The following is a 25,615-nucleotide window of genomic DNA, read 5'->3' as shown; positions in this document are numbered from 1 at the left end:
TCCTGTTCATTTTTCTCCATAGACGATGCTACAGTACAAATATGAACAGGTGCTTTATAAAATATCAAATGTACAAACATGTGGACAAAATAACTACAAGAGAGAAGTTTACTACAACTCCCAAGGTGCATTTCAGCTAGAAACGTCCAATCACTGACCTTAAAATCAATTAGCTCACCAATCCTGGGTGAATTGAGCAAATATGGCGACGTGTTTTTCATTAAATCAAAAACAAAGTATTTTGAATTACTGCTCTGTACCAATGGTGCTTATTGTAAATACAGAACTGGGAAAAAAAACTTCCAGAACCAGCAGCTTCTCCCGTTGCAGATGCTATCCAGTTGCACTGTGGGAAATGTAGTATCCTGCAGATCAAAACTCTGGATATCTTTGAATATTCTTCTATTAATCTGTCTTTAATAAACTTTATGGAAGTGAAGCACTAAATTGGTGAAGAAGCTCTTTAATTTTCATCCCTCGTCTCCGTTGCCTCAAATCACAGCCTTTGAAAATCTGTATTTAAATGTCACATGCAGCTTCATGCAAAGAAACTCAAACAGAATGAGGGAAAATAAAATAAAAACTCATCTCTACAGACAACACTGTTCTTCTTAATCTTATTAACTTAATCTACTTAGTTCTACTTTCAGTTTCTACACCACAGTTTTATTGAGTATTAAAACAAACGGAGTGATATCTGTACAATATCACTTCTGTCTTCTCAACTCAGAGAAAAGTTTTCTTAAACACTAAAGACAATGGGACTTTAATTGGCTGTTGAGCTCCTGTTTCAGTGTTTGTGTGTTCGTCCGTCACATGCATCACTTTTTGGTTTTGGTGGGCGTGGCATGACTTAGCTTTCTCATCCAATAGCATGCAACCTGTTAGGAAACAAACAAAAAAAAAAATCGAACAGGAGGAAACAGCGCTCATAGTGAACGAGGCCTTTTCCTCAACAGGAAGCGCTGTGAGGTTGGGGACAGCCTATCAGTGGGCTTTCCTCTCCAAACTGTCATGGTAACCTCAGCCAATCAGCTTCTGAGAAAACTTAAAGATGCTTAAACGTCAGACTGAAAACATATGAGGAATATGTCTGGTTGTTAATGTGTTTTATAACTCAAAATTTGAGGATATTAAATGTGAACATTGTCTCTTTTACCCATAAAACCCTGTTTTCTTTTACCTGTCCACTGTTTCTGATAACAAATAGAAAGTTTGCTTCCCCACATTGCTGTCAAGTGGAAGATCAAGCCCGTTTCGACTGATGATGAGGATCAGTCAGGGCTTTTAATGCACATAAGTAACTGGTCTCTGCAGGACTAACATGTAGCACTCAATCTGAAATCTGCCCAAACTCAACATTAACGTTCCTGGTCCCAAGAGACGGATAAAGGATAATTAGAGAAAGGGAACATTAACACCTGCAGCAGCATAACGATCTATAAAGAAACAAATAGCTGCTGTGGAAAAGAGCAGGGATATTATAATAATGTCCTCAGAGCTAATTTAGAGCCTGTCAAGTTTTTATTGGAGTTCTGATATTATAGGCTTGTCTATAGTTTACAGTGAATTCTGAGGTTGGAGGCGACCGTACGTCCATTTTCCCCCCAAAAACATCAAAGCAGAAATTCTTTAAATCTGTACAGTAGAGCTGAAACAAGACAAGATAATGTTTTCATTTCATGTCTGCTTTGAGTGAATGGAATAAATCAGGTAGACGAAGGTGCGTTTCGGAAATGATTTTGCATCAGTGTGGAAATGTCCTGGTGTCTCTGTGGGGTCGTCTGTCTCTCAGTGATCACTTATGTTGTAATGTCACATCACTGCCGTTTCAGTCTGACGTTAAGATCGCCTCTCTTTCTCTCTCTCTCCTCACCGACGACAGACTGATGAACGTTTCCCCCCGTTCGTTAGTCACGGTCTGTTACACAGCGAGCTCAGAGGAAACAGGAGGTACATGACAGATTGGAGACAAAAACATCAGCGTTTGTGTGTTCGAGTGTGTGTGGGAAGGGAAGTAAAGGGAGGGGGGTAAAGCTGTGGTCAGTGGCTTCAATTTCTTTTGGTTAGCAGCCATAAACAGAGAGAGAGGAAGGGAGAGAGACAGAGTGATAGAAAGAGAGAGAGAGAGAGAGACAGGAAAATATATTTGCAGTTTCAAAAATCTGACTTTTTACATCTGACGTGTATGTTTAAAAAAAAAAAAAAGAAGAAGAAGAAAAAAAAAAAGAAGAAGAAAAAAAAAAAAATCTGGCTTTTAGTCTGGAGCTTCTCCTCCAGGCCAGATTTGTCACGTTGACGCAGAATAGCTCCTTCTCTCTGGAGAAAGGCAGAAAATGAGCCTGAAAACGAGTCCTTCTCAAAACTCCAGGACACTGCACAACCACCAGGACGGACTAAAAATATAAATGTAAATGTAGCACCCACAGGCAGCCGGGATTTGCGATTAAAAGTAAAGTGATGTAAAAAGTCACATTTTTCCAGCAGAGTCGCTCGTCCGTCCGTCACTCTGTCTGCAGCTGCTTCCAGTGAACTGTGCTGACCGCAGGATTTTCTGGAGAACAGAAGGAAGGCTGAGCAGAGAAAAGCCTCTGAAGAAATCTGATGGATTTCTACTGATCTGGAGCCATGAAAACCCCTTATCTCCAAAACGTCGGCTAAAGCCCGGCTCATTTTCTCATCAATTTGCATAAAGTTTTGTGGAAACTAAGTTTATAAAAAAAAATAAACTCAGAATATAAGCGTTAAGTACAAATTGGAGTCATTGGGTTTTCACTCGCCATCAGAAAACGAGATCAAGTTTTGACTGATTCATCCTCCAGCTCTTCAGAAGGGTCAGTTGAGCAGCAGCGTTACACTCTGAAAACAAAAAGTTTTTCAGGAAACCAAAAATAATTCTCTGACTGTAAACACAAAGGCAGAGTTTGTGCAAGTTTGACGTCGTACATCTCATTTTGAAAGGAATAGTTTTATTCACCGTCTTCCCAAGAGTTAGATTAACAGATTGACACCACTCTTGTCCATCCGGAAAAACTGAGCTACAGCCAGCTGCCTGTTAGCCTAGCTTAGCATAAATACTGGCAATACGTTGAAACAGCTAGCCTGGCTCTATCCACAACTCTATAGCTTTCTGATTAACTGAGCTTTACAGGCAGATATTATTACCTTTGGCTAGCTTTATGCTAAGCTAAGCTAACCAGTTGCTAGCTGTAACCTTATATTTAAGGAACATGAGAGCAATATCGATGCTGTCATCAAACACTCGACTAGACTTGGTCAAACTTAATTTATGTCCCATATTCTGAACTGACTTTGAAGCTGAAATCAGTCTGTATCAATACTGAGGCATATACTCATAGAAACAGAGTTACATTCAAGTAACTACTTTTTCTATTCGGGGAATTATCTAAGTTTAGAATCTAAAACAATCACATAAAAAGAAAAGACAAACTGAATTGGACAATAGAAATTTCCAATTAGTACCAAATAATGTGCCAAAAAACCCTTTTACTATTTCTACCACACTTAGAAACAATTTACATCTGCAAAAACATCTTCCTTTTCAGAGTGTACCGGCTTTGGTTTAAGGTTTCGGGGTGTGGGTCTGATGGGGAAAAAAGGGGGTGGGGTGGGGTAAACCAACACATGACCTTGGGACCAGGCCTGAGCGACCTCAAAAACTGACCTTTCTGCCGGAGTCCTTGTGTCCACACTCCCCCTTGTCATACCACCACTTGTTTTTCAACTTGTCTAAGACGGCTTGTTCATTGAGCTTCAGTACTGCTAGGTTTACTGGGATTCTTCAAAGAACCATGGGAGGAAGGGAGGGGGGGTGGGGGTAGGGTGGGAATAACATAAATAACATTATGCACCTCCATGTTATCTTATGTTATTGTTCAGCTCCACAGCAACAGGGCTGCGGTGGCTACAGCAGCAACAGCGGCAGCAACGGTGGCACCAACGACTTTAACAATAGTGGAATAAGCAGTAACAGATGCTGTGGTATGCTACAGAGAACACCTCAACAACAATAGAAAGGAAAACAAAAACAAACAAAAAAACAGGCACAATCACACATAAAAACTGTTTTGGAAAATGTCAGCGTCAAAGTGATATGCGTTAATACTCCATCTAGCTTGGTTTGGCCTGACTCCCTACGCGCGAGATGTGTATTACTATATCACTTTGGGTAACCGGCAAGAGCTGAAAACACTCCAGGATCTTTGGGTTTACTGAGCAAAGCTGCTTCAAGAAGATACAACCTGCTGTCCCAAAATCACAGATCATGTCAACTGTACTGTGTAGTTTGAAGGGCTGCTGCATTTGAACTTTTTGGAGGGTATGGAGTCAACACTGTTCATTAACAAAGAACTGACTCCGGAGGGGTATTTTACTGAGTGAGCTAACTGGATAAGCCTAGTTTATTTTAAACTCGGCTTCTGGACCAGAATCAGGAAGTTCTTTGGCCTTCTGTTGGTATCAAGATTTAGCCTGGCTCCCATTTTTTCAGAGCACTGCTTAAAATAATTTTCACAAATGACTCTTATCTTTCAAAAATTACAAATAAATGTCCCATATCTGGTAGATTAATGGTTAGGGCGCATTCCACATAACAGCAACGTCCACAATTCATGTATCTCTCTAGACTGTTAACTGTCAAATAAAGGTCAAATTAATACATTATACGGCTCTTGTAAACCAGTGGGTTTGATGAGCGAACTTGTCAAACTTTAAAGCCGAAGGACACAATCTTAGATTTGTTAAGTGATTCAAATAGAATCTGGAAGTTCTTGTGTTGTGTTTTGGGATGCGTCTATTGATGGCCATTACCCCTGTTTTAAGAAACAGTCGACCAATCAGAGCTTTGAAAGTGGGATTAAGATTGCTAATGCCATCATCCTACATAGTTATCTTACTATCAAGCTATAGCCATGAAGAATAGCTTCAGAAAAATGGCTGCAAGGTTGGGAGAAACTGATGCCGCTGTGCAGGCAGTTGTGAGTCAACTTACAAAAATAGGAACTTTAAAAATCTGCATATTTCTTGGATAATGTTGAAAAACATTAACTGCTCCTAGCAACCACTACCAAAGCTTCTGTATTGACTGAAAATCAAGTCACTTACGACTGATTAGCATTAGTGTTTTTGTATTCTGAAATGTTCAAAACTGGATGAGCTCAGTTCTAGATGTGATTCTTCTTTTGTTTTTGAAAGAATAAACTGGTTCAAGTGTGGTTGTAAAATACCCCCTGGATCAGAGGGTGAAAAAAGCTAGAAATTTTTAAGGCCAAAGATTGAATAGTTTAAAAGACACCAAACATTAAGTTATATGTTTAGATTCAGTGGTGTCATCCGGAGTGTTTAATGCTTGATAGTCAAGTTGTGGGTTGTTGCCGGTTACCCCGGTGTACCATTGCCTGTCGTTACCCGTTGGGGTTACGGTGATCTGACCTTGGAGTCCCCTCCCCCGGTGCCGCACTCTCCCTTGTCATACCACCATCTGTTTTTCAATTTGTCCAACAGGCCCTGCTCGTTCAGTTTTAACACTGCCAAGTTAACAGGGTTTCTACGGGGATAGTAACAATAGGGGATAAAAGGGAACTAGGTGTTAATGAGCAGAGGATCGCCATAGTGAAGATAGCAACATCATTACATGTATCTGGTTATGACAGGCATGTTATTATTAGTGTAATCATGAAAATAATGGGACATTGAAAGACAGCTTCACGGCTCTTCAACCCAGACCTTGTTAAAATGTTGTTTTCTGTCATTTAAAGTTGTGCATATAACAGCTACATAGCTTCACTTTGAAGGATTCTGTTATAGACATTTACGTTTGTTATTTAAGTTGGTTGAATGGTTTGGTTGGGGTTAGGCACAAAAACTATATGGTTAGGTTTAGGAAAAGATCTGGGTTTGGGTTAAAATAAGTACTTCCCTTAAGGTTAAAGCACCTTCGTCGACATAGCTTTGTCACTCAAAGGTCCCTAAAGGTTGCCCAACAATGAAATGTAATTATGGGTCGTAATAAGGCCCTTGCACTGATGAGCTATGGGATCAGTCTCACAAAAGCAGTCACGAACCATGCTTCAATTCTTGTGTCCAAACAGATTGTAGCTTAAAGAAACAAAAGTGATGTAATTGGAGTAAATCCTGGTTTGAGCATCTTTCTGATGGTTGAACATGTAAGGCACGGGCTGACTGTGAGCTGCAAGGTTCCCGATCTCCAAAAAGAAAACACATGAATGTATATAGAGAAAAAATTGCCCCATGAGAATAATAATGCATGATTCATGGGGTATACTGTTATTTTAGGCAGAGCACTCATAACTTTGCTACCAGTGTCAGATCCTGGAATTACAGGTGATCATCTATGGACCCAGGTATCTTCCGTGATCAAGAAATCTGCCAGGAAATCATCTTGGAACCATCTCTTTGTTGTCTCAACAACAAAAAGGGGAACGTTACGGGCTGAGTCCAATGTCTATTAGTTAAAGAGTTGGTTTAATACAGATTTGGACATTAACGATGTGGGATGACTGGCTCTTGGATTGTCACCTTTCTCAGGGAGAGAAGACCTATTGCATGAAGATCACAGGTATCAAGTTAATAGTCTGACTTTCATCAACTTCAGTATTGGCTTTGGAACCAACCTCATGCACCGAGGTTGGTCTGAAGGTTTGATTGACCTCGGCTTTGGACATACCCAACACAACATACATTTGAGACCCAGCAGGCCGAGGTGATTGGGAGTTGTTGGGGACAAAACCATTGAGGCTACTCCTTTTGCCTACGACTTGTAAATGGATGGATGGATGAAACAACTGCGCCATTGGCTTATGTTGAGCCCAGTTATGCTACAGCAGAAAGGTCAGGTAATCATATCTGAAGCTGTCTGTAAAGTATACAAGTGAAGGAAAACAACACTTTAATACGGTCTGGGTTGAAAAACAGCAAATTAATCCTCCAGCTGACTACTGTGCAGCAAACCTCAAGTTGCATTCATTTCCATTCCTTACCTGATAAATAAAGGAGAAACAACAGTCAAATGTTTAGACATAAATACCACGTGGAATATAAAAATAACACGTTAAGGTTAGAATTAATGATGGGCAGCAGGTGGCTAAACATCTTTTACGCTTGTGTCAATTTCCCACCATCTTGTATTTCCTTACAAAATACACAAATACGCAGAAGTTGCCTGTTGTTCCCCTTTACATACCAGTGATGATGAAAGCTATAGGCAGAGAGGAAGCGGTGAAGTTTTAATGGTGGCAGCAAAGGAACAGGAATCAATGAAAGTGATCAGTGATGAGTCAGCCAGTGGTGCGTCAGTTTGAAGAGACAGTAACAATAATTAATGCAATGAGAGCAACGGCAACAGAAGAGTTTTGTTCTAAAGTGAATTATGTATTGAAAAATATAGAATACACAAATAAAATAATATGGGGAGAGAACAAAAGAATCCAGTTACAATGTGCACAAATTAAAAACATGTGAATCCAACTACTAGAATCAAGAACAACATTGTTATTGTATTTAAGAAATGGAGGCATGTGGTCAAACTGAGAAGTTTCCTCACTTAAAACATAAATTTCATAATAAACCTTTGCTCAGACTGGTAGTATTCCTCAGATATCCACAACTGAATTAGAGAAATATTATCTAAATCTGGTCACAGATTTAGCAGCAGCAGCGCTATAAAAGCTTTTACTCTTCTTGATGTTTCTTCCAGGTTTATGGGAGAGTTTTTCCTTGTGTGAACTGAAGCACAGAGGATGTCGTATGCTGTACAGACTGTGAATTTAAATTCACCCATTGAGGTGAATTTGTCATATTAGATTATAGAAATAAAACTGACTTGACCTGACATTTGCTATCAATCAATAGCCTGTTAAAAACTTTATATCTCACCTGGACCCACAGTATTGGTCTACCTTTCTAACACTGATTCTAAATCGTCACCGTTTTGATGTTTAAAAACTGCTATTTATTTGTTCAATAAATCAATTGGATACTCTGAAAACATGTGAATTGTAACGATGTCATTTTGGAACAATACTCTCCAAATAATCCACTTAGAACAGTAGCACAGTCAGAAGTCTGACGACATCAACATGAGTGGGAAGCAGATGCTGGTTAATGGGAGTTTTCTCAGTGGAAATGATGAAAGGAAGTAGTCAACGTTAGTACTGAGACCCAGTCAACCCAGAGACCGAGAGCACAGTCTGTTCAAACTCATGAGCCACTATCTGTGATCTGTAAAAGTGAAAATATGCTCAGCATTCAAGTGGTTTAACACAACAGCGTTGCTTGGCAACTGATTAGAGAAGCTGACGCCGCCTTAACTCTTTTAAAAAATGGTGAATTATTTTTATGCATCTGCAACTCTGAGCATATGAACAAGGAAACAGCAGAAAATCCAAGGAGAGTCACTTCTACAGCTCTGCTTCTTTTTCTCCCAAATTGTCAGTTCATGAAATTATTAATTTTCTTTACCCAAACCTAAAACCATTTTACTATGAGGGCGGAACGGCAAATCAATTTGCTTGGCTCTAATTTTCTGTCTCTGCAACACTGACTGATGTAGTCAGGCCCAACACACACACACACACACACACACACACACACACACACACACACACACACACACACACACACACACACACACACACACACACACACACACACACACTCTCCAGGGATTAAATAATTTTATAACATACAAATTATTATATTCAGCACGTGCTAATCTCATTTTCGGACTAATTTCCTCTCTTTGACTCTGGGTTGGCTGTAAAATGCTGATGTGAAGCAGAAAGAATGAGAACAAGATGTTCTCTCACAGAACATCTGATAAAAACATGGACAAAGTCCACTGACGTCTGGAACAAAGAACAGGAAGGAATTATTTTCAGATGCTGCTGTCAGGTAAAAAACCAGGAATCTTCCCAGGACTGAATGGATGTTGAGTGGTTTATAAATATGTAAAAGCACATAATTAAATCATCTTCTTCATTACTGTTAAACCAACAATTAAATCTTCTACCAAGTGTAACATTTATACATAATTAAATCATCTTCTTCATTACTGTTAAACCAACAATTAAATCTTCTACCAAGTGTAACATTTATACATGAACAGACTTGAACATAATTAAACAGTCGAACAGATTCATTTCTTTTGCTTCTGACCTTGAAAACAAAATAACACAAAAACTACAAAAAATAGATGTATTCTTCCTGACAAAAAATACCTTGGACTAATTTGTTGATAAGTGTCTGTAAGGCTTTACTCGGTGGTCGCTGGGTGGTTGCCAACATGTTATTAGATTGTAAATCAAGTTGTAGCTGCTCCAGGTGGAGCTGCTTTTAACTACTTAGCTAAACAGTTAATTTAGGCCAGTGGTTCCCAACCTAGAGGTCGGGGCCCTCCAAAGGGTCACCGATAAATCTGATTAATGGAATAGGAAAGAGGACTCACAGTGGTTGCTAGGGTGTTTCCAGGTGGTTGCTAGATGGTTGCTAAGGTGTTTCCAGGTGGTTGCTAGGGCGTTACTAGGTGGTTTCATTAATGCTTTGGGTGTGTCAAAGGTAGCAGTCCAGTTAAAGGCACAGTTCAGTCGTTTCACAGTCCAGTAGTAATTTAATTAAATTATCAGTAACTATTAGTCAAACTGTTTATCCATTAAATAAAGTCTTGTTTTTTTTGTTTTTAATGTGAGGTTTTACCTGACAGCAGCAGTACTCAGATAGATATAGATTGACCGACAGATAGATAGATATATATATATGAAGATAGAAATGTAGGTGGGTAAGAGTGTTAGTAGCATTGTCAGTATTCTGGTGATTGTAAGGCAGAGAGACAGGCAGGTTGGCAGTCAGACAGGCATAACAGATGACAACAGACAGGTAAACAGGCCGACAGGGCAGGAACAAGACAGAGGGACACACATACTGACAAGGACAAACAAAAGAGAGAGAGAGACAAGACAGACAGAGAGACAGATTAAGAGACTGACAGTTGGACAGATGGACACACTGACAGACAGATACACAGACAGTAAACAAGCCTAAAACCCAAGACTGCTCCGTGAGGGTCAGGTTAGTTTTTGGACGTTGGTTATATTTCAAAACAGATTTTTGAGAGTAAGAAGAAAATACACGAAGCTTCTCGTTGTCTCTAAAATCTGGATTTAGTGATGCCAACAATCAATGACACCAGACATCAGCTGTCTAAGAGAGCCTCCTGTTTGAAGCAGCGCTTGACGCTCTGCAGAGGTCGGACCAGGTGACTGTTGGAGTTACAGTTCAAAGGTTAACAGTGTAAATGCTCCAACTGAGAAGCTTCAGGGCTCAAAGTCCACCTTCAGTCAAGAGTCACTGTTTGTTAAAGTGCAGCTTTAAATCCTTTTAAAGTCTGAAGTCAACAAATCTATGACTTGAGTCCAGGCCTCTGCACTTCCGCTCCTTGTTTAGATACTGACATATTCATTTTATCAAATTATTAAAATACATATTTATTTTGGTTCCTATAATAAATCTGTTAATATTTGAATCCATTCATTTACCTTTGATTCAAAAACAAGAAAACAAAAACCCACGGGATATAACGTCTCTTAAAAAGTAGACCCCAGTTTACTAACTCAACATGTGTGCATGTGTAGGTGATGTGGATCTATACATGCACATGGCTGCTCTGACTGCTCTACTTTCCCACAAAAACAGACAGAACAGGACAGCGACATCGACCCCACACTGACCGACCCCTGTCTGGAGATTCAGAGTGTACCTGAGGGGCGATCCTTTGGGCGTGGCCACTCCGTAGCCTTTAGAGTCCAGGTTGCCTCCTACTTTCATGGTGTCGCAGGGCTTCCTCTGCTCGATGTACTCGTTCATGGAGGACTCCAGCAGGTAGGCGTACTTCCCCTTCGACTTTCTGACTCGCAACACACCTTCGTTGGTGTTCTTGACGAACACCGAAGGGTCTGCGCTCCGCATGTATGACCACATCTTCTCAAAAACGGCAATCTTCGACCTCTGCAGATGGAGAAAGACAGTCAGGTTGTTTTGACACCGTTTGTCTCTTCTTGAGAAAGGGAACTATAGTTTGGAATAATACTGACATGTATAAAAGCAAGAAGAGCAATGTGTCCTCACCCTGAAGAACTCTTTAGTGGAGCCTCCGTCCAGGGTACCGTAGGCGATCTCCGTCTGCTTGGCCAGGTCCTCTGCGCTCTCTATGGGGGAGACCATCCTCTCTACAGTGAGGAAGGCTGCCAGGTTGGCTGTATAGGAGGAGATGATGATGAGGGTGAAAAACCACCAAACTCCTCCGACAATTCGCCCTGAGAGAGACCTGGAGAGAACAAGGAGGAAGGGGAGAAGAAAAGCTTTATTTACCCAGGATAGTCTTTCTCAGTCTTGTTCAGACTCAGTTATGAAGCTGCCCAGAGCTGACGCAGGCTGATGAGCAGCTCCACTGGATCAGTTGGGTTTCAGGACATTGCTTGAAGGTAGTCACTCTTCTGAAGCAGCAAACGTTCAGTCGCAAACCTCAAGATGGCGTTTCTAACCTAAAGGCATTTCAGTATATTAATAAAGTTCAAGAAAACTGTCTTTTCAATCCGCATCATATCTAAAAAGTAATAGTATCTGTACGTACATGCTCGCACTTCGCTCTATCATCAGCAAACATAAGTACAAATCACACCTATGCAGACGATACACAACTTTCTATTTAATTATCTCCTGATAGAAAAGAAGCTTTCTGAAGGCACCATGTTGAGCTCTTGATTTTGTTTATCAATAAAATAGTCAGCAGATTAATTGATAATAAAATGAATTGCTAGTTGCAGCCCTGGTTGATTGGTCTTCCTGCCTCTCTGTAGATCCAACACTCTGTTGATGCCATGTTCTTCTGTGTTGTCAAATTTCCCCTCGACGAATACTTTGGTTCATCACAGGCCGTTTCCATTAGAAGTTCCATCAATATTCTTGGTCCCTTCAGGATGAATCATCATAATATCTTTTGTAACCCCTTCCTGATCTTGCTTCAAGCACCACCATCAAGTTGAAACTGTCCACTATAAGAAATATCAAACTCTCAATTGACAGATTGCCATAGAAATTCCTGATCACATCCTTGTGTCTCAGAGGATGAACCCTGCAGATTTTAGGTTGGGTCAACAAATAGTTCAAACGCTAACCACAACATCTGGGCTTTTACGTCCATTTCAACACCTGATCAATAAACTATGGATATATAAGAAGATTCCTTCTCCCCAGATGATGAATCCTTTTGGTTTTTAATAAAAAAAAAAGAGGATTGTTTCATGAGTCCTTTGTAACGAATCCGGACAGAAAGTTTTGAGGATTTGTGAGAATGTTGGACTAATTCAAACCATGTTTTTGAGTTTTCAGCTGGAGGCTCTGCTGTGTAGTATTGTACCTGGATTATTTTTACAACAGGTGTTATTTTTTCTTCAGGAGTCTAATCAATCAGTTCATATATTACATGATCGTAGTCACGTAACCGTTCATAATACTAGCACTCTGTTCTTCGTAGCGCTGATTCCTACTTGAATTTTAAAAGAGACATTTAAGGACAGAAGAGAGTCTTTTATGTACCACACAGTTTGACTAGCTGTCACAGCTGCGTATACACAATCGCACATCGACACACATATAAAGCCAGAAACGACTGCAGCACCAGAGATCAGAGTCTGTGACTCTGTGGTGTGAATCAACTCCCAGTAAACAAACATGAAAGAAGCTCAGGTGAAAAGAGGAAACAAATATTTATGTTCAGACGCAGGAAGTCAACAAAGGTTAATCTCTGAAAACATTCATGAGATACACAAGGACATTTCCATGATCCAGATAAAACACACATAAACACACAGATGCTGTGCTAATGAGCGGAGGCTTTGTGATTCTGTCACAAATGTCCTTGTTGATCATAAACAGTGCTTTAATGGAAGTGGAGAGTTATTGTGCACAAAGAATATCAACAACAACTCGGTGACAGGTTGATGTCTGATGTACAGAAAGAACCAGGCTGCAGAAAAAAAAGAGGCTGTACAGTAATTTATTCAGCTGACGGACACGACTGAATAATCTTTGTTTTGTTTCTAGAGATAAACGACACTACAATAATTAACAACAACTACAAGACTTATTTATTTATTTGCTGCTTCGTTGTTTATTTATAGGGGACTGGGCTTCATGAAGGGAACTGACATCTAACAGTTATGCAAATGTGTAAAGAGATATATGTGACACGTCAGCTGGACTGTTAATTAACATGTGTTTTATGATATAATTGCAGCAGTTTTTGTTTATTCATTATGTAGTTTTCTTGTTGCCCGCGGTGACTGGAAACTGCTTCTTGGAAATGACTCACATTAACAGCTGCTTGCCTGTTTATCTTGCACATGGTTCCCTGAATGTCTCTGTAGTTTGTTTTTGATTGTTTAGCTTGTGGGATTTGATGTTTGAAAGGTTTTCAGAGAGCTAAACCTGAGGACGCCTCCCACTACAGGTAACCACATGGTACACCTGTTGGTAATAATTCTGCGCTTTGGACTCCTCTTTTTTATCAAGCGTGATGTTTATTACTAATATTAAAGGGTGTTATGTATGAGCGTGTACATGTGTGTGTGTGTGTGTGTTATGTATGAGCGTGTACATGTGTGTGTGTGTGTGTGTTATGTATGAGCGTGTACATGTGTGTGTGTGTGTTATGTATGAGCGTGTACATGTGTGTGTGTGATGTATGAGCGTGTACATGTGTGTGTGTGTGTGTGTGTGTGTGTGTGAGATGTATGAGCGTGTACATGTGTGTTACTCTTACTGTGCTACAGTAGGTGTGACGGCTCTGCCTGCAGGGCGGCGTCCACACCTCACATGAGCATCAAACACATCGACACAATCACACAAATCACATCAAAGAGACACTGAAGCCACACACACACACACACACACACACACACACACACACACACACACACACACTGTTCGGGCCTCCAGTCCTGTCCAGTTCGTCTAAAGGTGACCCTGTGTGATGCTACATGTGTAGGTCAGTTAGTACAGTGCTGTTTTTCCACAGTAAAACCTGATGTGATGAGAGCTCAGCCGTGTACTGGGACCACAACACCAGACCGTGGACCTGCAGTATCGTGGATCTGGTCTCAGGTTTCAGAACCGGTACACCTCTAGAGCTGAGCCTTAAAACCAGCCGTCAGGATTTCTGGAACTTTGTGATGTCACAACAAAGCAGTCACCAAGCCCCGCCCACCTGGACCCACCATCCAAACCTTGCAGGATTTGGTTTCTCTGAGTGTTTTTACCTGAAATCTGCTATATTTTTATTGGATCACTCAGAAAACATTCAGCCAATCAGAAGAGAGGCTCAGAGCCTCCTCTCTTCTGATTGGCTCACCGACCTGTTGTTACTAGAGCTGCAGAGAGAAGCCTGAGAGAGGAGATGTAAAACTACACTGAGATGGTTTTTATATCTTCTGATGGATCAACACTTCAGATAAAACACAGAAGAAGAAAATTGATATTAAACAAACACTAAACTCTCCTTTTTTCAGTGCAAAGCAGAAAGAACCTGATTATCCCAAAAAAACCTGCCTCTTGTTCTGACAAATAAGATATTTTCTGTGTTGAAGCTAAATATTTCAAAACTGCTAATGATGTCCGCCACAAATCCAGCTGGACACACACACACACACACACACACACACACACAAAATATATAATGTAGAAGGAGACATAGGACATTGCTTTAATGAGGTTATGAGGAAAACAATTACTGAAAAATTCATAAATGCGCGCGCACGCACACACACACACACGCACGCACGCACGCACGCACGCACGCACGCACGCACGCACGCACGCACGCACGCACGCACGCACGCACGCACGCACGCACACACACACACACACACACACACACACACACACACACACACACACACACAGTACAGTACATCCAGAATAGAAGCTGCCTCAGGCTTTAACTCAGCAGTTACATATAACAAACCCGGCAGCACGTCACACAGGATGTGTTTCATGATGTGTGTGTGTGTGACGATACTGTATGTCTACATTAATAAGTGCTGTATATCACTGACAGTATGGTTGTGTATCAGTTTGTAGCAGGAAATCCTTCATCCTCCATCTCTTGTTCTGGAGCGGCGGTTCTCACAGTTTATCAGACACGTTTCTGATCCGACAAGAAAAACAATCACAACAAAAATCTATGAACCAAACAGGCGACGAGAGCGAGTGAGTGGGGAGTCAGGTGTGGACCAGGTGTCCGACCTCACCTGGGGGAGATGTCACAGCCCTGCTGCATGAAGGCCCCGAGCGAGAACCACAGAGAATTAAAGATCCCGAAGTCGTTGGTGTGTTCTGGAGCCTCCTTTTCCTTCTGCTGGTTCTGGTTCTGAGACTGGGAGTAACCTGAGAGAGGAAACATGTTACAGACGGACCGAGCGGCACCATGACACTGGAAACTGATGATGATGATGATGAGGAGGAGGTACCTGGAGAGTGAGTGAGCTCAGAGGAGGAAGTGGGCAGAACTCGTCGAGAGGCGGAGGAGGCCAGAGTTTCATCTTCATCGTCTTCATCCTCTCCCTGCCACTCGTACGGACTGAAGCGACTCACCTGAGACACAGAGACACGGTCGGCACGAGGACACTGTGACCACACACACACACACACACACACACACACACACACACACACACAGCAGCAGCCCCCCCCTCACCAGGAAGAGCACCACGCTGACGCCGATGTAGGCGAAGACGATGCACATCCAGATCTCGTAGGCCAGCGGGTCGAGGAAGGAGAAGACGCCGGGTTTGGACTTGGTGGGTTTCTTGATCATGATGGAGATCCCCAGAGACATGAACGGTTTGGTGAAGTCGATCACCTGCTCTCGCACCAGAGTGATGGTGAGCGGGGCGACCGCCACGTCGGCTTTCTGCAGCAGCAACGATTTGACATCTTTGGTTAGAAAGAGACTAAAGGAAGAATTTCGCAGCTGTGAATCAACAAACGTTTGACTCTGAGCCGGTTCAGGTCCGACACTCACCCCGTACACCAGTTCTCCCACCATGCCGTTCCACATCTTGGTCTCGGCGTCTCTGGCGCCGTACTTGCCGTCGCCCACCAGCTCCAGGCGGTAGGCGAAGCCGACGTGTTTGGCGATCTCCGAGGCGAGCTCGGCGCAGTAACCCTCGTACTTGTCGTTCCCCACGAACTGCTCGTGGTTCTTCTTCAGCATCATGTAGGGAGCTTCCTGTACGAGAGACGAGACGGACGTCACCGTTTCTACCTTCAGGTTGTTTCACTTCACGCTCCAGATCGATACTCATCAACTAAACCAAACCCGACTGTCGAGTGGTTCTCAGCTTTAAATCTTTTAAACTTTAAATCTAAACTGAATCACTGGCTTTTTGTTGTTGAAGACTTTAGTAACTTTTAAATGTTTAAAGCTGAACCTCGTCAGATTTGGATTCATTAAACCAGAACTAAAACTGTGACTACCGAGTATGATGATGTCATTCAAACCCTTTTAAGGAAACAGAAACGAGCTCTAAATAAAGAGGCAGGCGGGTGAAGAGCAGCGCGTCTCACCAGGATGGTGGTGACGACGTAGGTTCGGTTCTGCAGACCGTAGAACTCCTCCACCACCGGCCGGTACACGGCTGTGTTCACGTAGCCCCTCCTCTCGTTCCAGTAGCCGATCTGAACACAACACAGCACCGTGACATCACACTGTCGTCTCCCAGTCACCTGCCATCTCTTTAAAACAGAGTCTAATAGTGTCTCTCCAGTGATTTTACAGGCTGTGTCTGTTCATAGACCCCAGGTGCTCATACAGGTGTGCACATATTAAAAGTTAAAACACTTTCCACAAGACAAATAAATAAAGTCTATAAAATGCTTTTACTTGACATGAGTCTAATTTCCTGATTAGAAACAAGCGCTGCATTTCATTTAAAGGCCCATTTGGTCTGAAGGTAGATGTCCATGTGTTTGATTATAAAGTATATACCAGGAAGAAGAAGATGGAGCTTTTAAAAAACGACGCATCACTCGGTTTCTTGCAAATAATGAAAGATAAACTTCATGAGATTGTGTGAGGGATTCAAAAGGATTCAGATTTGATAAGTGGATCAGTTTGGATTCAGCCTCGACCTCAGAGTGACATCCCATAATCTACAAAGCCAGCGTCACCGTGGACCTTATCAGCGCGTCTGACGGAGTTTAACAGAAAGCTGAGAGTCTGCAGGTTTTTACACCAAACGAGTGCTGCAGCAGCTGATCCCACTGATTATCACACCTTTAATCAAAGAGGAGGGAGCTAATTATCGAAACGAGCTGAGGCGGTGAAAACCTGCCGCGTCGCTGCGGCGTCCGACTCCACAAACTTCTGCTCAAATTAAAGCCGTTTAACAGAAAAGAGCAGCAGCACCTTCCTGGGTCCGGTGTGGCTCAGCTCCATCACAGTCAGCGTGTAGTTGGTGCGATGTCCTCGCTCATCGAACTGAACGTGACCCGTCAGCCCCTCCAGACGCACCTGCAACACACACACACACACACACACACACACACACACACACACACACACACACACACACACACACACACACACACACACACACACACACGCAAACACACAGTTTTGAGTCTGCGTTATCTCCTTGGTTTTCCTCAAACTTTTTGTCCTCAACAACTTCCTGGTGTCAAAAATGGTAAAAGCGTTTCAGTAAAGACTCGTTAACAACTCGAGGTTTGTCTTATAGTTTCACCTCGTTAACGTCCTCATGATGTTTTTATATAATAACGAGACCTGACGACTGAGTGTTTCCACCTTGACCTGCAGTGAACCAATGACAGTCTCATAAACACAGATTCAGGGTTTCATACGTCACAAACCTCAGGAACCAATCCTGTCAACTTGTGGGGACGGGGGGCGTGGCTAAATATACCTGAAACCTTGTCTACAGAGAGCGAGAGAGTTAGCATTAGCACAGCCGCTAACACTGTGTCAGCCACTATGTGTGTGTGTGTGTGTGTGTGTGTGTACCTGTTGCAGGGCTCTCTGGATGTCGATGCCCTGACCCCAGGGAGCGGGGGGGTTGGCCAGACACTCCCCTGCGTTGCCGCGGCGGGAGATGTCGATCCGCTGCCGCCGCAGGTTCTGGAAGGCCGTCGCCATGACGGTGACGCCGTCGTAGGTCAGAGCTCCCGTGTACTGAGGCCCAGGATTAAAGTTAGAGCCCGTCACATTCACATGAAATCAAACCGTGTTTCTGAGTTTACTGTCCGTCTGTCCGTCACTGCTGCTCTGGATTCAGATCAAACACTCACTCTCCTATCACACGTTACTGACGCAGTGAGATCCAACACTACAGACCACAGCAGCTTCCAACTGCTCTGAATCATATGCTGAATATTATGGTATGAGTCATGATTTTATCAGTCAATCAGCTTCTAGCCAGACGTCAGCGGCGAACGTCTCCCTGGAGAGAGTTTGTTTGTGACTCGTTCAACAAGCGAAGGTGCAGGATGAGACGTGCTCATGTGGCCAATTTATTAGGTACACCTGTAAACTCTAATGTCAGGTAGCTCACTACAAAGACAATCATGTTGAGTATGAAGTTTTATGTTGAAACATGTTTGTAATATTCTCATCCATCAAAACACCTTTCAGTTAGAAACAGTTCAACATCAGAAATATAAATATTTCATCTTTTCTCAGAAGAGAAAACAGGACGGAGTCGCTCTGACAAAAACATTTAGTTTCAGCTCCAAATAATTAATCATTTATGTGTGTGTGTGTGTGTTGTGTGTGTGTGTACCTTGAGCCTCCTGCGGGCCAGCTTCAGGTCTTTGCTGTCGAAGTCCAGCCAGTCCTGGTTGATCTTCATCACAGCTGGATCGGACCGGTTCACCAGCTGGAAGCCCGTCACGTTCGGCCCCAGCTTCTGAAACTCCGTGACGTTCATGTCCATGAAGCCCTGACGCACGCACACACACACACACACACACACACACACACACACACAGTTTCATGGACTGAACACAGGTGTTTGGTTGTGGTTCCTCCCAGTGAACAGACGGACTCACCAGGTTGGCCAGGATGTAGTGGTAGTTCTTCAAGTTTCTCCTCTGAGCAGCGATCTGAGCGAGAGAGCGTCAGAATAAACGATATGCTAATCACATTTCTGATGTTTCTAATGATGATAAAAAGCATCCATTACAGATTCATCACACTCATCTGTATGTGTGTGTGTGTGTGTGTGTGTGTGTGTGTGTGTGTGTGTGTGTGTGTGTGTGTGTGCCCTCTCAAACAGCTGCTAATTGGAAGACTCGGTTCCTCTTTGAGGAATTAATTGCTCATCTTCACCATCAGAAAGAGATGCAAAGAAAGAGATTTACAAGAGTCAACTGATACAGGCCAGGGAGAGAGGAGGAGGAGGAGGAGGAGGAAGGAAGATGGAGAGAAAAGGAGAAAATGAAGGAGGAAAGTAGGAGAGAAGTTATAAAAAGGAAGAAGAGGAGGAGGTGGAGAGGAAAAGCAGCTAAGGAGGAGGAGGAGGAGGAGGAAGCAGGTGTTGCCTCCCGTCTTCCTCTCAGGTCCAGCTCTTAATGAGCTTCAGTCGATGGAGGATCGTCCTTCATCCTTCCCTCCTCCACGTTGGTGATCCTCTGACTTTTCATCTAGCGCCATCAACAGGTGACAGGTGTGTCTACAGTGTCTCTGAAAGACGTCACAGCAGGAAAAAAACAATGCCACTCCCTCGTTTACAGAGTTGGCTGCTGCTGACAGATGTGTTGGACATGTTGTTATTTGAATGTTTAAATACAAACAGTCACTTGGTGGAAAGATTCAGGTTGTGTTTTATTACTTGTTGAAAATTTTCTGCACATTTTAACAGAACTGTGATAATTACGACACTGAATTTCTAAACCGTTTCACGTGTAGTCTTTATTGTGTTCATCGTGCCCGACCCGGACCACTTGAATAATCGACCCGTCAGCTCAGCTCATCATCACCACGCAGCAGATCCACGGCTCCACCTGATACCTCGCTCACACTCAACCAAACCAAATGAACCAGATGAAGTCAGACCAGAGCCAGGCTGAACGCCACCTGATGATTTCAGCCGAGCCGCAGAGAACAAACTCAGCCGAAGCCAACAGCTTCATTTCACAGATCCAAAGCACCACCTGATACTTCAGTCTCCGTCCGCCAGCTGGAGTTCAGCAGGAAGAGGAGTTTCCCAAATGATGGCTGGTCTCTGGCCAGAGTTCACACTGAACAGTTTTTGGCTTCGGAAAACTGAGTCCAAAATATTCCAAAATGTCCTTTTCACTGCAGAAATATCGTCTTTGCTTTCTCTCTCCTGCCAGTTCATTACCAACAAAGCTTAAATCAAAGTTTCATTAAAAATGTGAAAACAGCTGCAACTGAAGAGCAAAACAGTCAGACACATGTGCTGCTGCTACTGCTGCAGAGAGGAAACCAAACAAAACTAACAAACACACAAAACAGTTAAAAGTCTGTCTGTTTGGGGGCGTTGGTCCATGTTACTGGGAGACCTGGTAAGACAGTTCCCTCCCAAACAAACCCAACAAGCTAAATCTGAACAGAAATATTCAGAAAACAAAGACTCAGCTGAACCTTTTCTTATTTCACACACCACAAGCAAAACATTGACAGCTACTGTAACAGATGTTGTCGTGGGATTGTTGAACATTTGAAATGCACTTATTTGTTTTCTTTCTCAGAGTAAGAGGAGAAGATGTTTACCAGTCTCACGAGTGCTCAACAGATTAGGAATTACACTTCTAAAACCTTGTCAGAGTCCCGGTGGACAGTTAAGAAAACAGTGCAACAATCTGTGTAGCTGAACCAGAGACATCCTTCTTCCTTGTTAAAATCTGGTGTTTAAATTACCCACAATGCACCGGAAACAACAACACTCTAAGTCAGCTTCAGTTGATGTTCCTGGATTTTCACTCACAACAGACTCTGCAGTTTTTAATCAGAATGCATCAGCAAAAACAAAAAACCATCCGCCTACAGTCACTCAGATAACCACTCTTTACAGCTGTGGGGAGCAGAGAAGCTTCAGAGCGAACAACACGTCCAACCTTGAGGTGGATGGTGTCCCAAGGATCAGTACTTGGGCCCTTTCTCTTTGCAATATACAGCAACCGCTTGGGTCCGATTATGCGCTACGCAGACGACACCTAACGATACCCGTTATTCCCGTTTGAGTTCACCGTCCGAGTACTTGTAGAATTTCTCCAATGGAAAAGTCACGTGAAAACAAATTCCCGCTCTGTAGTTTAGAAGACGAGTTATCTCCTGTGTTGTGATGGAGAATTAAGTGTCTGCTGTTTGTTCAGACGCTTACAGACTCTTAACAGCTGGCAGACAACAGCAGCTTCCCAGACGGAGCTGAGAGCATGAAAATCAGAACAGTTACAGAGCCGAGCTGAGCAGAGCCAAACGGGTCCAAGGCTAAAATAAATGAAAGAAAACCACAGGATGAAAGGCTCGTCTTTATTCTGGTGAGGTTGATCTCCAGCGTGGAGTCCTGATAGTTCTGTTTCAGCATGGTCCATCGTGTTCACAGGCCGAACAGCTTCAGGTTGTTTAAAGCTCGTTATCGCCTCAATATTCTAAAATTATCGCTGCATTTAATTCATGAGATCTAATTAATCCCTGTCTGTCACCAGGTTATTAGATTTTCTGTTACCTCGTCATCCTGCATATTAAATCTTATATTTTTCTTTTTTTAAACACGATCCCTGTCAGCTGATCAGTGCTGGACTGTGAGCTGTTGTTCATCTTGTCTCTTACTTTACTTTCTTTCTTATTTTTCTTTATTCATTGATTTTGTTTATATTGGTTTTTTTTTTATCTGTAACTTGTCGGCTTCCTGTCACACCTGTTTAACATCTGTTACATGTCTGTCAGCTGTTTGTGCAGCGTCTGAAGTGTTAGATAATGAGATTAAATATTATAAAATCTCTGGAAAGTGACGATAAATTTTTCAGATATGTGCTTTACTACACCGAGCAGCTGTTGGAGGGTTCGGGAAGGTTAACAAACTAAATAATGATTGGAAGAAATTTTTATTTCTAAGTGAATAATATAAATAAAATAAAAAGGATTGGATCACAGGATGCCGACGAGCCCACTGTGATAATCCTGTTTGTTTTTGATCTTTTCTTTATAGTCAGACTGATCTATCAGACAGTTTTACCAGGTTGAGGATGGAGTTGAGTCGGTCCAGCTCGCAGTCGATGATGATCTGATAGTCCTTCTTGTAGTCCAGGTCGGCCAGCAGCTTGATGAAGGCCGACTCCGTCAGCGTGTCCAGGTTAACGGAGGTGACCTGCCAGCCCTGCTCCGCCGCCGTGTCCAGGATCCTCTGCAGCACCGACAGACCTGAGAGAGAGAAGAACCGGATACATCAGGACATTCATCGCTGAGATTAGTTGATAGTGGTGTGAGGACAGAGCTCAGACCTGGACACCCAAGCTAAAGCTCCAGCGCTAACTGACGCTTGTTTACGTTTCTATTTCTGAACAAGATAAATCAGACGTCTTCGAGATGTTGGGGCGTATTTTTGTATTTCACGTTCCTACAGTTTTCAGAGTGAGATTTTCTTAACAAACACCGTCTGTCCTCACAGCTGACATTTCCACTTGCAGGTATTTTTTCATGTGAAACGCTGAGGAGTGGATCTGAGGAGGCTGTGGCTCCTCAAACTGAATGTCAGGCTGTTTTGTTTTTTTTTTGTGGGGAGGAATCAGACTATTGTGATGTTTGCCGTCTGCCTCAGGCTCGACTTGTCCTGGTGAAACTTCAAAAAGCCGCTTCACACTCAGACTGCTGATGGTTTTATTTTTGTTTAAGAAATGACAGAGAAATATAATAAATATCGATGATGATGATGATGAATTCTCAGAGACTGAGATTCATCTGAGAAGAGTAAACTGGACTCTTATGTTTCACAGAGCCTCCTCTCCTGGGCTCTAATCCATTATTTAAGCAGAGAAATCTGACCTCACACAGTCGGACTGTCAGCAGAAACACGATACACCAACAACCTGGAAAACCTGATGCAGGTAAAACCAGGATGAGGAGTCTCCGGCCACACTAGCAGCTCTGTGAGGCTGCACTAAATGGTCACATTTGTATGCTAACAAGCTAGCAATGATAATATTGCCAACATTTGGAAATTAGCACTAAACAACACAAAGGCGACAAAATAGGAATGTCAGTAGTTTGGTCATAAATCAAAATATTGGACAGATTTAAATTCAGGATTAAGTTTTTACATTTCATCCTCTTGAGAATGTGAATGTTTGAACCAAATGACACAGCAGTAAAAAACATGTGAACCTCATGGTGGCGCTATAGTCAGGTCAGCAGGATAAATCCTCTGGGACACATGAAAAAGAAAAGTAGTAGTATGTAGTGGTTGAGTTTTAATGGTCGGTAAAGAAATTTGGGCTGCATCTTTTCATGAAAGCTGCTTTATAAATAAAATTATTTTAATTAAATCAGTAAATAAATAAGTGAAATTGTATTCATATAAACCTCGGTAAAAGAGTTTTACAAAAGAATAAAAGGTCAAGAACAAAAGACTTTATAACAGCAGAGATACTACAGTAAAAACAAAAAACAGAGGCATTACAGATCAAAAATAGTCCTCAGAATAAGTCAAGCACAAAAACAAAATAGGTCTTCAGCTGTTACTCAAAACACCCAAGAGAGTTTGCTGACTGGACTCTCATGGGGAGACTGTTCCACAGCCTGAGACCCAGGACAGCAAACACACAGTCCCCCCCGTGGTTTCAGCCGACTAGCAGTCCTCCCTCAGAGGACCTGGGGGCCTCACACGGGTATAATGCATTAACACTTCACTGATATACTCTGCAGCAGGATTATTCAAGGCCTTAGAGATGAATTGAATCCTCAGTGTAGGGATTGGATGAGGTCTTCTTGCTGCAGAGCTGTGGACCAACCGTGACCAGGTAAAAGCTTTTCTGTAGCTGAAAATCATGCCCAGGTTTTTCAAAAAGGATTACTGCAGGTGGCTGATGAACCGAGGATGTCAGTAGAGACCTGATCTGGGTCCAAAACCAGGACAAACATTTTGATTTACTACTTGTGGAGAGTCGTTAAATTTGAGAGGCCTAACAAATAAGTAGAGCAGTGCGTCGTCAGCATAGCGATGACAAAAGCAGCAACCAAAGTGTTGGATCAGGTGACCTGAGGGGAGCATCTATACAATGAAAATAAAATGGGTCCAAGAATTGATCTCTGAGGAACCCCACAAGTCAGAGAAGCAGAGGAGGATCCCACCGTTTACCCACTAAGACATCTGTAGCAAGGATGATGACAATCCTTCAAATAACTGTAGGTTAGTTCAACCTAAACCACAAATAACAACCTGTTGGCAGTGTTGGAAGAGAAGTCAGGGGAACCGAAACAACATCTAACAAGTGGACTGACTGTAATTACCTTCCATAGAGCCACGCTGATCCTATGGCTAAAAGAAATACTAAAGTAACCTCCAGAGGGGCGTGCAGACCTCTACGACTCCAGACGAAGGTGAGAGAGAGAAAATCAGGTTAAGAAATTTAAAGCTCCACGTATCAAAAGTTAACGGGTTAACAGAGAACTCTCAACTCCATCAGAGAGCAGCTGGTGAACAGAGTAGAGCATTTAGCAGCTAAAGAGCCAGATATTTCCTTCAGGAGCTCATGGAGACCAAACATGGAGCTAAAAGACAGAGAGGGAACACTGGGCTGAGAGCCCTCAAATCTGCTGGTTATACTGTGGTTACTGTGCAGGGAAAAATAAAAAGGTAAAAGGTGTGTCCATCTGTCACCATTGGCACTGGATGTAAATCGTGCACTGGTCCAATATGAATCTTATTTCTGGATATACTGGTTTTTGTTTTTACAGTTTGTCATCAAGTTCCTCTTCTGCCCCCTAGTGGCCAAACAATCTTCAATACATGGATCTTCAAATGTCTTCTAGTTTTGCTCTGTTTAAAATCCTGTGAGTCAACGCACAGAGTAATCACATCAGCATTTTCCAGTCTACACACACACACACACACACACACACACACACACACACACACACACACAATGTTCAAAAGAGACAAGTCAGCAAAATTCAGCTCGACTTCAAAGACTAGAGAGGCGCATGAAGAAGAAGAGACTTCAAAAGATACTGTCTCTCTCTTTCTCTCACACACACACACACACACACACACACACACACACACACACACACACACACACACACACACACACACACACACCTCAGCCAGGGTTATTACCTCTCTCCGTCAGAGCAGTCACAGTCCTCCACAGAGAAAGGTGCACGAGACTCTGTTCACTGAGTTGGTGATCGCCGTTGTTCGACCTGCTGTTGTCACTGTGGCAGTCGACCTGTGACAGCTGACATCACTGATCAACACGACGACCACTGCTGACTTCCGTCACGCACATTTAACAACACGTGTGCTCCAAGAGGAGAAAACAC

General features: G+C 42.6%; 1 protein-coding gene across 5 annotated transcripts in view; it reads right to left on the bottom strand.

Moving 5' to 3' along the window:
* Positions 1-25,615, bottom strand: part of LOC130182768 (glutamate receptor 1-like) — a 63,927-nt gene that overhangs the window by 6,414 nt on the left and 31,898 nt on the right. For 2 of the 5 annotated variants that reach the window (XM_056397909.1, XM_056397911.1), the window contains exons 4-16: positions 22,311-22,495; positions 19,159-19,212; positions 18,891-19,049; positions 18,116-18,283; positions 17,501-17,605; positions 16,660-16,770; positions 16,115-16,321; positions 15,788-16,003; positions 15,561-15,684; positions 15,342-15,477; positions 11,161-11,359; positions 10,793-11,040; positions 5,452-5,566 (exon numbers count right to left, since the gene is read on the bottom strand). In XM_056397909.1, coding sequence (XP_056253884.1) covers positions 5,452-5,566; positions 10,793-11,040; positions 11,161-11,359; positions 15,342-15,477; positions 15,561-15,684; positions 15,788-16,003; positions 16,115-16,321; positions 16,660-16,770; positions 17,501-17,605; positions 18,116-18,283; positions 18,891-19,049; positions 19,159-19,212; positions 22,311-22,495 — 2,027 coding nt within the window. The other 3 variants (XM_056397910.1, XM_056397913.1, XR_008829749.1) reach the window with 3 other exon arrangements.

Source organism: Seriola aureovittata, chromosome 15 (assembly GCF_021018895.1).
Source record: "Seriola aureovittata isolate HTS-2021-v1 ecotype China chromosome 15, ASM2101889v1, whole genome shotgun sequence".
Taxonomy (NCBI): Eukaryota; Metazoa; Chordata; class Actinopteri; order Carangiformes; family Carangidae; genus Seriola; species Seriola aureovittata.
This window is presented reverse-complemented; position numbering and strand designations above follow the sequence as displayed.